The 13,380-nt window shown below is 38.5% G+C and overlaps 1 protein-coding gene across 2 annotated transcripts in view; it reads right to left on the bottom strand.

Moving 5' to 3' along the window:
• Window positions 1-277: 277 nt before the first annotated feature.
• Window positions 278-13,380, bottom strand: part of dmxl1 (Dmx like 1) — a 45,505-nt gene continuing 32,402 nt past the window's right edge. Inside the window, exons 40-51 of one of the 2 annotated variants that reach the window (XM_026321384.2) lie at window positions 12,945-13,062; window positions 12,465-12,527; window positions 10,950-11,036; window positions 9,610-9,728; window positions 8,976-9,123; window positions 7,113-7,173; window positions 6,553-6,680; window positions 5,899-5,976; window positions 5,640-5,731; window positions 5,405-5,457; window positions 4,997-5,214; window positions 278-3,690 (exon numbers count right to left, since the gene is read on the bottom strand). In XM_026321384.2, coding sequence (XP_026177169.1) covers window positions 3,451-3,690; window positions 4,997-5,214; window positions 5,405-5,457; window positions 5,640-5,731; window positions 5,899-5,976; window positions 6,553-6,680; window positions 7,113-7,173; window positions 8,976-9,123; window positions 9,610-9,728; window positions 10,950-11,036; window positions 12,465-12,527; window positions 12,945-13,062 — 1,405 coding nt within the window. In that variant the 3' untranslated portion in view covers window positions 278-3,450. The remainder of the gene's footprint in view (window positions 3,691-4,996; window positions 5,215-5,404; window positions 5,458-5,639; window positions 5,732-5,898; window positions 5,977-6,552; window positions 6,681-7,112; window positions 7,174-8,975; window positions 9,124-9,609; window positions 9,729-10,949; window positions 11,037-12,464; window positions 12,528-12,944; window positions 13,063-13,380) is intronic. The other variant, XM_026321385.2, reaches the window with a different exon arrangement.

Raw genomic sequence — 13,380 nt, 5'->3', positions numbered from 1 at the left:
ACAGGTGCAGCTAAAGAGCCAGATTTTTCGTGAGCGAAGTAAAGATCAAGAACAGAGGTAAAAGAGTGAATATCGGACTGGTGTTCAAATTCGACCAGACTGTCACTTGTTTTCAATATTACAAAACACGTGCTCATTTTCATATTTTTTTATTACATTGGTATATTTTCTCTATATAATACATTAATTTAAACAACATCCTCAATATAAAATTAGAATTATCTGACCAAATTCACATTTCCAAGTTAGAACAGGGGAAAAAAGGAAGAAGTCAGAGTTGAGTGTGATGGTTTGGTTCTTTATGAGTAAGTGTAAGGACATTTTATTTTACTCTCCAGTTTCTCTAAGAATACAGGTACATATAGTTTGGCTTTCCAACCACTTTGATTTGTAGGTAAAACATAAATCACAATGTGGTTGTTTAATCCCACATTAGGGAAAAAAAGAAAAAAGGAAATTATCTGCCGTTTTGATCAATCTAATCCTAAATATGAACACATTTCATAAATATATACCTGTGTGTGTATATACAGAATGATACTCTTCCTAAAGTCACGTTTGTAGTTACCCACAGTGTATCTACAGCTACTCATTATGATTATGCTGTTACTATGAGAAGCCTAGTTTATGAATGTGTATGTACACAGCTGCAATAAATCTACTTCATTTAATAGGATTTCTTCAGTTTATCCTCCCTGAAATCACAACTAATGTACATTTGTTTCCCCATAGCAGCACAACAAGGTTCTGTGGGTAGTTAGCTTAATGGATTACACTCCTTCACACTAAACGGCTATAGGACACTTTGCATAAACCCATTCCTTACTCATGTGGAAGACATGTCTCATTATGCACCAACCTCTCTTATATTTTCCAAGCATGTACTGAAGGCAATGTACTGAATTTGGATGAAGCTGACTGCTTAAAAGCAAACTACTGGAACTGTGGCAAGAAAAACTAAACAAACCAAACAAAAAAAAAAAACAACAGCAAACCAGATAAATGAAATCTGTTAATAAAACTAAGATTAATAGAAGGCAAATAATATTATTTCCAAGGCAGGTTTCAATTATGGTCCATAGGGAAACTCAAAGTACGGAGTTGATGAAAGGGAAGTGCATTGTTATTGGAATAAAACATTTCCACAACCAAAGAGAATATTCTTTAAAACTGAACTCCACCCCAACCCCTTTTCATTGTCAACAGCAACATTTCCTGCTACATGTTCTTAAACCTAATAATGAACATTTCCAAAAAAATAGCCACAGAAGGGATGATTCATGGTGTCCCATACCAGTGAGGGCCTTATTACATTAAAGCTACTTTGTGCAACTTAATGTCAATGATAATACCACGATACTTGTATTGTGCCAGCAAGGCAGAAGTAGTCTGCAGATATTAAGGACACTTAATAGTAATACCACTGGTTAAATCTAGGTCTAAATAATCCAACATTTTATTCTAGATTATAATCCTACCATCAAAGGCTTGGGCTGCATCCAGACTTGTAGTTATATGCACTGCACTACATATAATTCATGTTCATTTTTATGTGCAAATAAATGGCCCATTCAGGTAGTCCATGACAGTGGGCAGCAGTAGATGCAGAAACAAAGTCAGAAGCATTGACTAGGCTGACTAAACAAACTTCTTACTGTCTTTGTGGCAGAAAATATGAGAAGACTGACCTGCTCATACTGCTGTAGAACAAGACGCATTACACAGCAGAGAGTTAGCTTAGCCTCACCGGTGTTGCCAGTTGTTTTCTTGAATTGTCCAGGTCAAAGCTGATTTGGACTGCTTTCTGTACCATCGGGGGATTTTCCACCTACAAAAACTGTAACACTATTTCACAGGTTTTCAGGCTGTAATACATATTTTTTTAAGCCTACAAGCTAAAGACAATGGTACAAGTTGAATAGATGAGAACATTATAGTTTCTGTTTACAGAAAGTATACGCAAGACTGTCAAAATAAATGTCACTTCAGTTGATGGAAACTAGGTAATTTACATCTTTTCCAAAAAAAAAAACAAAAACAAAAAAAACTTTTAACGTAGCAATACTCAAATGACTTTGTAGAAAAAAAAAAGAATGGCACCTACATAGCCAAGGAAAAGTCTGACATATATAACCATTAGTCAAAGTGCACAATTTCAATTTTATAATTTTTGTCTACTTTAAACAATATATAATGTAGTGAACTTTAAAGGTGCTGGTAGACTACTTCTGAAACTGCTGGATAGAGCAAGGTTAGCTGTTTACTACTGTTTCCAGTCTTTCTGCTAAGTTAACCAGCTGCAATCTCATTTGATGCACTCTTATAAATGTATCAATCTTCTCCATATCATCTCAGCCAGAAAGTGATTTCTCAAAACGTAAAACTACTGCCATAAATGTAAGAGATATGTTTATTCTTTACAACTGAAATCTAAGTTTCCTCTGTTCACCTCAAGTCAGGCCAGAAAAGAACTTCATCCAAAAAATTAAAACACAACACAATAATAATGATATGAATTCTGACATCCTGTAATTCCTAATATGTGGTTTTATCATGACAAACACTTGGTCCTCTTTATCCAACCAAGCTGGTGTCATCTGCGTACAAAAATTTAAATGGAGCACCTGAATGCACCGGCAGTCCTCGCTACTGGATTAATGTGCTTTGTACGATGCTGCCTCACGGTGTTGCACTGAGCGGGATCCACAGTGTAGTACAGTCTCGCAGTGACAGTCAAATCCCTAAAGGGCTCACTTATCTGTACCATCCACTGCATACACAGTATTTAACCAACTGAATGCTCCGGCAGTGATTCCAGAAGAGCTTGCACTATCATGACTGCTTTTCTAATATGAACTAAAAAGAAGGTGTATAAGAACGACGCTGCAACTCGACACTTCAGTTTCTTCTCACTTCTACTTCTTCAGCTTCATTTCCTGTGCAAAAAAGGCTCTGTGTGCTGTTCAAACACTGAGATGGCAGTTTGTTTTGGGGAAACTCCAGCTGTTTTTCTTTTTCTTTTTTTTTTGTTATGTTTATTCCGATTGAATGTGCCCTTGGTGGTTACCCTGTGCCCACTTTTAACTTCAACTAGAGTTTAAAACACTTGTCGGGGCTCCTGCACAACCAAAACACAGCAGATGTGATCATGTCACTGCATGGTCACTCAGTGGCCCGGGATCACACGACATGCTCTCACTCTGTGAAAGTCTGTCAGTCCCATGAATATATCTAACCTGTTTTGTCATGAAAGCCATTCTTTTAAAATGGATGATAAATCTTGGCGTCACTGTTCCGAGTACGGCATCTTTTCCCCAAAATGAACCCAGGACGGCCATTGTTCCAATCAGATCATAATGTATTTTCCACAATAGCAGCAGGAAACCTCCTTCATCATAAAACGCACTTCACATTATTCAGTGTAACTGCTTTAACGCCATATTTTTCTGCCTATATGAAAAATTTGACATCGTTCTTGAGATTATCATAGTTGTTATTGTTACTGACAACACTGAAGCGGTTGGGGAGGATCCTCAGCTTCATGGTTCCATCGGCACCGCAGGAGAAGATGTGATTGGGTGGTACCACCTCGATCTGCATGACACCTGTGCCAAGGTTCCTGAACAGCGACTGGCGAGCGTGTTCGTTTGGAAAGGTGTAGAGGAGAGACTGTGTGGCCAGGCTCCAGATCTAGTTTGAAACATAAAAAAGAATTAATGTGGTGATACCCTTTATTTCTTATTAAATCCCATGACACAACTAAAAATGAACTGATCCTGCCTAATAAGTACTGTCAGCCTAATATAGCTTCATGATTACAACACAGGCACTGTTGTTTATTTTAAGTTAATCCCAGATAGACTGTCCTGCTGTCGTAAATTCTCACTAGTACAACAAAAATAGGCACCAACAAATAGATGAATGTTCATATCTATTTTTCCCCTCAATATTTTTGCTGCCCAGCCTGGGAGCTTTATTATATGATAAGGTGTATGTTTACTGAAGTCTTTAAAAGCTTACAAATTTGCACCACACCCATGTAAAAAAATTCAATCTGCCAATATACAACTGAGTTCAGATACATTTAATCACACACACACAGCTCTGGGGAGGTTTTTGTGAGCAATCATGCAGAGTAACAGTCGTCTGAATTTAAAGCAGATGTGCACTGCACCCTTCTTTCGACTGTAAATCTGTGTGACGCACTGGCTTCATCCTTGGAGTGACAGCTGTGTGATCTGCAGCAACATATTCAAGTCAAAGAGATGAGAGACCTGTTGTGTCTGAAAATATATTAGCTGACAACAGTCACATCTCCTGTCTGTTCAGTCAAAACACTTTCCTTTGCCTCTCCACTGTCACCTCACTCCCACCTTCCACTTTACTCTCCAACATTCACACTGATATCCTGCGCAGCTGGTTAATCATAAGTGTGACACTGATTTCGACTCACTTTGATGGGACACACTATCTCTATGGACAAATGTATCAGTTATCGGATTGTGGAGGACGGGCTGAGACATTCACCTCTGGGTGCCGACTGCCCTGCAGGATTGTTCTGTCAGGAAAAAGTTTACTATGTGCAGAGAAAACTGTTTCAAATGTTTGGTTTTTTTTTTAATCCAAGTTTAAGGCTTTAGAAATGCATTTCCCAGTGAAGCTCTCACGTAAGATTAATGGCTTTCTTATAAACAAAAGTCATAGAAATTCTGCGACTTAAAATTCTCATCTTTTCTGGGAGATTCTGCAACACAGCAAACTGTCTGGTTTCCACTCTCATCAGACCTTGAAAGCCATCAACACATGCTAATAAATATGTAAATATTCACTTTTTGTTTTGTTTTTTTTTTAAATCAAACTGTCTGATCTCCTGTCTGGAATATACTCTCTGAAAATCTCAATTATTCAGAAGAAATGTACTTCATTGCACTAATTATTCTCAGGATGCAAAAAAAAAAAAAAAAAAAAAAAAAAAAAGAGAGGTCAGTCAGAATACCTTAATGTTGCCCTCAGCTGATCCACTGATAAAGCAGTCCTCAGTCGGATCGACAGCCAGTGCTTTGACTGGTGAGTCATGGGCCTGGAAGCTGTGGCGCTGGTGCCTGTGGGAAAGCTCCAGGATGCCGATCCAGCCCTTCCTCCCACCTGTGATGAGCAGCTGTTGCCTCGGGGCCATCGATAGCACGGTAGCACCTGACTCGTGGCAGCAGAAAGCTGAGAAACAACAGGTGGGCAGTGACCACAAGAAGAGGAAATTTTAGGGAAACACAGTATATAAATCATTTTTGGCTTTTTCTGCCAATTGATTATTTGAGTGAACAACTAATCATTTCAGCTGTGAGGATATTGATTCTTTAAAAAAAAAAAAAAAAAAAAATTTTCTTTTTTTTGTTGGGCACCTTACCATGTACAAGGCTGTTAGCTGGAGTCACCAGAGTGTCCCATAAACACACATTCCTGTAGAATCCAAAATGACCAAATTACAATTCATTCCAATATTTTAATCAAAGGGCATGTCATTGTGTGTTGGCTATGGTACAGTAGAGCTGAATGGAGAAGATTCAGCATTGAATTGGAGGTAAATGAAATCAATCACCAGAATCCTGGAGACACAAATCGCCTTTCAAAGTCTCTTGTACCTGTTGTCTGTTGAAAGACCTGCGGTGGCAATGAGGGAGGAAGAGCTCACAAACACAAAGTCATGCGCTGTCTTGTTGTGGCACTGCAACGTCTGGCAGAGAGAAAGAAAAAAAGATGTTTAGTGTTAGTGACATAAACAAAATGAGAATGACAGGAAGGAGGACAGAGGACATGAAGGTCCAGACAGACAAAACTAAAAATATGCTGGAGGTTTAAAAAAAAAAAGGTAGCAGGTACTCAGCTCTGTGAGATTCTTACCAGGTATGGTTTTGGTGCATTCCCACTTGTGCTGGTCTGCCAGAGACTCAGACCTCCATCAGCATCTACGATACCAAACTGCATGAAATGTTCAGAGAGCAGATTTTTAGAGACTTGGTGAAATTAAGTTAGTATTTTCCTTTACATCAAATAAAAAACATGTGAGTGTGTTTGCACACCACTGAGAACCATCACACCTTTAGGTGATTTGGATTGTGATCAAATTACCTTCCAAAATATGTCACAACTGCCTCTTAAGTCCAAGCATTGCTTACATAACAAAAAATTAAGAGCCCTGCATGTCCTGTCTGTCAGTTTTTAGGCATGTTTCACTCTTTGGGCCAGACCAGGCAGATGAGATTTTGCTGGCACAATCTGAGAAAATTATTAGCTTGAGGCGAGTCGCTAAGTTCAGAGCAGCTGAACTACTCAGCTGAAGAACAATATGTGCTAAAGCCAAATTCCCTACTGTGGTTACTGCCTGAATGGCAAAGTTGAAGGAAAGTGTGAAATGTTGCTGAAGCTGACAGGCTCACATCACAATGCAGTCATGTTGCAAAGCTAATAATAGTCTAATCGTATGGCAGCAGTTCCCAGTCTGCACAGTGTGAGCATGTGTGTGACTTTTTCCTTGGATTACAAAGGACTGAATACCTTGTTCCCTTGGTGGTTGAATCGTATCCTGGTGACTCTGGAGTTGCCTGGACTTCTAAAGCAGATGATCTGCTGGGAGTGACCCCACTCAAACATCCTCACGCTGCCATCCTGAGCTCCTGTCAGGTCTGAAATACACAGAAACAAAAAGTGACATCAGTTAAGCTTATTTTCCAGTGCATTTTGGTCCTAACATGAGGTGTGGACATTTTTTTGTTCCCAAAATGGTGTACCTGATAATTAGTTTATTTCACAACATTCTGTCTTACAACCTGCTAGTAATCATTCCACCCAAACACCTCACAAGTCTGCAGTCTGACTAGAAAATACAAATGTTGGAACAGGGATGGCTTGCTCAGCCTTTTCTAATTCAATTGCAGCACATGGAGCCAAAGAAGTAAAACTTTGGCACTTATGATATATCTGCTTGAGAGGAACTTTTTGGATGATGTAATCAATCCCTGAAGCCTGTTTTTAACATGGGAAATGAGATATCTGGATAGCACCTTTAAGAGACAGATTCTTTCTAACCTCCTGGCAGACAATGTAGTCATACTTACAGTAAGGCAGTGTGGGATGGGAGGTCATCCTTCGTACATTGTTAATGTTTCGCTTGATCATCTGGGAGAAGAAAAGTGAAGAGGAGAAGGTAAAGATTCTTAGCCAACATTATATAATAGCACAGGTTGACACACTACTGCCCAATTCTAAAACCCATTACAGAGATGGAGTAAATAACACTGCCGAGTTACAATGCAATTATATGAAAGAAGAAGAGCATGGAGAGTTTTCTCAGTCTACATCACTGATGGGTTAAGGTTCAATTTGTTGTTTATGCCTTCATTATATACCATTGTGAATATAGGAGGTGCTGCTTGCTGTCCCTTAAAGTAAATGCTTTCATTAATTTCTTAATTTATTAAAAGGATTTAATATGTTTATTACATCACTCATAAGAAAAACATAATGTGAGCTTGATTTCTCTGTTGTGCTGTAGCCTTTATGTGACAGTATTTCATTTACAGAAATGTTAGTAGGTGTAGTCAAGTAAGAATGCTGCTAAACTGCACGCAAAAGTGAAAAGATGATCAAGATTTATCTAATAAGCTTCATGTCTCAAAGTGGCTTTTCTGATGTACTGTACATACTGTATTTGATGCGTTTAAACTACAGCACAATCCGGTGGTTTTTGTGTCATACAGCATACACTGCCTTAATATAGTGCAGCTCAGTTATAATTTTCTCCTGTTATGACTGGTATCCCACAGATGCAGACATTAACACCAATGTCTGCCAAGGATTTGATTTATTGTTGTCTTCAAATACATTCCCCTCCACCCTTGAGCAAACTGCCGGAGTGGTTGGTAAAATAATTATGGTGCGGAGTGGCTCTTAATGTCCAGTCTGCATATCAAGAGCAATCTGCTAACTGGCTAATATCAACAAACATGACTCACAACTCCTAAAATTCAAAGACACTGCTACAACGAGAACCAAATAAATCTCCCTTCTCCCTGATAGTGCCAAGCCTCCCCTTCCAAAAAACAGCTAAAACAGCTATACTCATTAAGTACAGTATACACACGTCTCCTATGAAAGCAGGATGGCTGAAAGAGTGGTTGATGTCTCACAAGCTGTGTTAGTCAACATTATCTTGGATTCTTTGTAAGTCAATGAAGTAAAGTAATGTTAACAACGATGCTTTCAGCAAACTGAGCCCAGACAATGATTAATTTTTAATTGAAGTCATTTTAACTGCTCTGAGGATTTTGCTGAGCACAAAGACGGGCAGAGTCAGAGGAACAGACAACATTTAACAATTAATAAAGAAAAGCAGTCAAAACCTTTCTAAAGATATGGCAATCATGGCTGGACTGTATCAAAGCTTAAAAACCATATTGCTGGTTTTTCATGGTTTTTCATTTTATTTACACTGCATATACTTGATATTGCAGCAAACTAATGTTTAATTGTTAACTGTTTAATTTCCAAACACTGATGTAATTTCAATATGACAATTGTGTAATTACAGACAAACATATAGTATAATAAGTGTCAGTGTCCATCACTGTGCACAAACATCTCACGCAAGTTTTAAGTTACAGTATTGACTTGAAATGCAACAACTCCTTGCAATAAGGAGAATGAATCAATTATGCAAATAGCTGCTGGATCTAACCATCTACTGTACCTAATTTTTTTTAATTACCATTATTCTACTAGTCCATAATAATATATTTTAAAGCAAACAAATGGCTCAGATATTATCACACATTGGTGAAAAGATCACTGTACATAGGCTAAAATGTGTAATCTTCTGTTCCATATACATTATGTCACTGCCATCATCAGCTCCTTGTTGTCTGTGTGCATTCACCAGACGACTCAGATTCTGATATTATCACCACAGGCTTAGTACTCACCACAGATGCACCCCTGCCTGTCTGCAAGCTTCCCAGCCACGGCATGTTGATGGGTGTGCCAGGGCTACTGTGGGTGTACGGTGTGGTCCCGTGGAGCGCAGCAAAATCATCACGTGCATGGACCACCAAGAAGTCATCACTTCCAACACTACAGTCCAAACAATAGACGATATTTTCATGGCGTGACACAACAACATAATTAAGAGTGTCTTCCTTTCCGAAACATATCCATAGCTGTTTAGTTCAGAATGCTTAATGAGGATCTCAAAAAGCACAGTAGAGAGTGGAATAATAACTTAATCCAGCTAGTGCTATACAACAGACTTTTTAAGCACGGTGCAAATGCAGTAAGCTGTGTAAGAATAGCAGCTTGTAAGCCTGTTTTGACAACAATAAAGAAACAACCACACACAAATACAGATGTTACACACTCATGCATAAAGACAGAGTGCAGATACACCATCTACACAACCATAACTAAATCAATCAAGCCGTCTCATTCCCACACTCAATTTAGCTCCACTGGTATGAGGGTGAAAAGGTGAGTGGATGTTGCTCTGGATGGACTCTGACAGCCTTTGACCTCATCAAGTACAGTATGCACATGCTAACAACATGTAGATTACTCCCTTACCCTTTCACTTCAGCTTCATCATCATCGATCCATGTTAAGATCTGGGTAGCCAAGATGGATGATACATCTAACTCCTGAATGTCATGGGTGGAGGCCATGACCAAACAATTACGGTTTGCCTGGGACGCAGACAGAGACAGGAAATGGAGAAAGTGTGAAGCAGGTGACAGAGATGGAAAACGGGAGGCTTAATATATGTGCATAATTTGAAAACTTAGAAGGTCTGCAAGAGTGAGACAAAGCATTTTGCTAATTCTGTTGTGTTTATGGCCACAAACCCTTCAAACTTTTTGCTTTTACCAATGGCCTGATGTGCATCATTGCTTTGATCAGTATTGAAAATAAGCTAGTAACGCTGCTTCCCTTTAAATAAATAGCTACATTTAAGAAAGTATGATAGTATAGAGTACAGTATGAACCATTTCCTATAAGAAACAACAGGCTCAACAACATCAAAGGATCTAGGATGTGGTGTAAGAGTTGGGCCACTGACCAAAACTATTTGACCAGTGCATCATCAAATTCACAACAAATATCAAAGAAAAACTACGACTTCAAAGTCAGTTTTTAAAAATTCTATTTGAATCCACCACAGTGTTAAACTTCAAATTCAGAACAAAGTATATTTTATTAGGATCTTGCCACATCACTTTTAACCATATAAGAAGCAATGCTACATTAATTTATATTTTGTTTCTTGCAACCTATTCGCCCAACATCAGTTCTTTAAACTCTGTTTTGGCCTCCACCAACTCCTGGGCAAAACTTAGTCTGCCCTCTGGTGCTGAGCTGGTCGTATACAGTAGAGTCATCAAAACAGCTGCTTGCAGATGAGATCAATAATGCTGAACCAAAAGTAAAGTTGTAGGTTTAAGAACCAAAAGATGCTCAAAGAAACTTTTGGAATGACTCTCTGCAGGGCTGTCACTCCTTTGACACTGACAGACATCTGACCTACTGTTAATATAAAAATATTACAAACAGCTTCAAGCAAGATTCATAGCTAAAAGTCACAGTAAATGGTTGATGAACAAACTCCCACATAACTTTACATGGGACTTAAAAAGTCATTTTTAAGACAAGAAAAAATGTTAATATTTTTGTACCAAAGTATTATCTATGTATGCTATGTTTCCCCAGTGAGGAAAAGGAAAAATACATTTAATTTTAATTCAGCAATTACCATGCTGACATTCAGAGTTCTGGTTAATTATAACATTAATAAATTAATTTAATTAAATACTATATTATTCTGGAGGTGGATTCTGAGGATTACATAAAAAACACTGGCCAGATAGACTAACAAGTGTTGTTCAGTGACATCTGTGTAAAAGTTGTACCTTGTTAATGGCAAAGGCTGTGATGATGTCAGATTCCTTGTGGATGATGCGTGCCTTTCCTCCAGGGCTACCGAGATCTGACTCAGTCTGCACAGAGGAACACACAAACACAGATCACCAACCATGGAAATTCAGTCATTATAGCTGAAACAATTCGTAACATTTTCTGCAGACAAATAAGACCCATAACTTCAGATACTGATGTGATCCATGAAAGGGATTGATGATCAGGGTGAAATTATTTGCTACATAAAACAGCATAGCTCATGTTTTAAGAGAACCAAGCCTTAGCCCTGGCCAACTCTTTGTTTTCTACACTTTGTCATGTGCGCACTGTGTTTACAGTACGTGTTTGTCTTGCCTTTAGGGGGGTTAGGAGAATACATGTGAGGTGCATCAGGCCACACTGTTAATCACAGCAGCCAACATAACTGGGTTAGCGCCAGTAGATAACATGAGCCCAACAAGCCTTGAGCACAAACACACACTGTTGAGTAACACAGATGTCTGAACTGAGACTGAATTAAAGTCTTGAATGTATGTATTTAAGAGGAAAAGACCATGTCTTTTTCTATCAGACACAATAAAGTAAAACTTGACTTGTAGAAATCCAAATATGGTGATTTGCCATTTTTGTTGAGCACATAATCCCTGAGGGCTACAGATTCACTGCGACAGTGTTGGGCCCATTAATCAGAAGCGATTCAGCTTCATAGCTTGTCCTCAGAGAGACTGGGTTAATTAACACTGAGCCAAGTCGAGTAGCTATAACACAGCAGCTTGCAGAGTGAGAGAAAGAAGATTAGAAAACCTCGATGAAATGGACAGTGTGATTTAAGATTTATGGTTCTCATTCATATTAACATTTAGACAACTAAATGTAAGATTAATATGAAACACTGACAGAAGTTTATGGTCCAGAAAATACATGTACTGTAATTCTGTCACGATAACAATTTTATATGTGGCATGCCACATTATTTATTCTACAAGGCACATAATGTTCCCATATCTGCCAACAGTACAGTTCTAGCGCCTATATGGTCTGTGCACAGAGAGTAAAATGATGTTCACTTGTCAATTCAGAAACACTCTTGCATGATCACCATACTACAAAAACTCTCAGATAATACAAATTTGTAGTACAGACTGTTTTTTGGAAACGTATTGTACTTTACAAATAATTAACTGCATGATTTAGAGGTACCACCTTCAGAGTGACACTCACAGACTGTAAAGTGGGATTTTGTCAACTGTGGCTAGGACTATCTGAAAAGATTTCTCCAGTCCAGATGTCAAAATCATGAACATAGGAAAAAAGTTATACTTTAAAAACAAGGACTATAATAGACAAAATAGACAAGATTAATAAAAAGATCTAATCAAACATCAGTGTGGTGCCAACAGCTTTTGGTTGTTTTTAATTCTGTAATGATTGCAGAAGGTTCTGAGATTTGATACCCAGTCCAACCCACTACAACACCATTAGCAATAATTTATCTAAAGTGGCAGTACCTGATTGTTTCCTGTCTCGTCCATCCCTGAACATTTCATATTGTCAGTCTGGTCCCCAGCCGACTTTAATGATTGGATGAAGCAGTACAGGGTGCGCACACACACAAACAGACACACACAACATCCAACAACAACCAGTGATGAATGATGCAAACAGACACACACACAGAAATGTAATTATTGTGCTGTTAATCAAACAGGATGTAATTATTAGAATTTAATGAAAGGCATCACCATGCAACAGGACTAATAATACATGTGGTTGGCATGTGGAACAAAAAAGCAAAAATGTGCCAACATTTTTGCCAGAGTAAAAGCAATAATGACACTGTTTGCCTGGGGTTAAATACAGAGATGTATTGTGGATTTTAATCAAAACAGAAAGGTTAATGTGTTATTCAGTGACAATTAATACAATGTGCTAGCTGTGCAACAGAGACAGTTCATGCATTGGGTTGGCAGGATGCAAACATAATGTACCTCATTTGGGTCCGGTTTCTTGGTAAAGATGTTTCGAATAAAAGTGTCCTGCACTTCTTCCTGCTTAATCAAAAACTGCCACAAACGTTTCACTGGCAGCGCTGAATGGTGGCTAGTCCTGCAAAGAATAGAACAGCCCCTGAATATCAACAGGAACACTCATTAAATCTGTTTTATCAGTTCACTGAAGCAAAACTAAATCTGTTTGTGCCATTGGTGCTGATCTGAAACTCTACATATCTGGTGCTCAGGGCAAGATGCATTGAATGCACATGGCTGCTATTCCTGAAAGAACAGTAAATGCCTACAGTACAGACTGTTAAGACCATGTGGAATTCCACAGAGCATAAACTCCTCAGGGTTAAAATGGTGGGTCTATGTAAACTTCAAGGGATAATTTCGAAAAACATTTTACTGGCATGGATACGCTGTACAG

Source organism: Mastacembelus armatus, chromosome 9 (genome assembly GCF_900324485.2).
Source record: "Mastacembelus armatus chromosome 9, fMasArm1.2, whole genome shotgun sequence".
In the NCBI taxonomy this organism is placed as follows: domain Eukaryota; kingdom Metazoa; phylum Chordata; class Actinopteri; order Synbranchiformes; family Mastacembelidae; genus Mastacembelus; species Mastacembelus armatus.
Note: the sequence above shows the minus strand (reverse complement) of the source record. Positions and strands in the feature narration are given on the sequence as shown.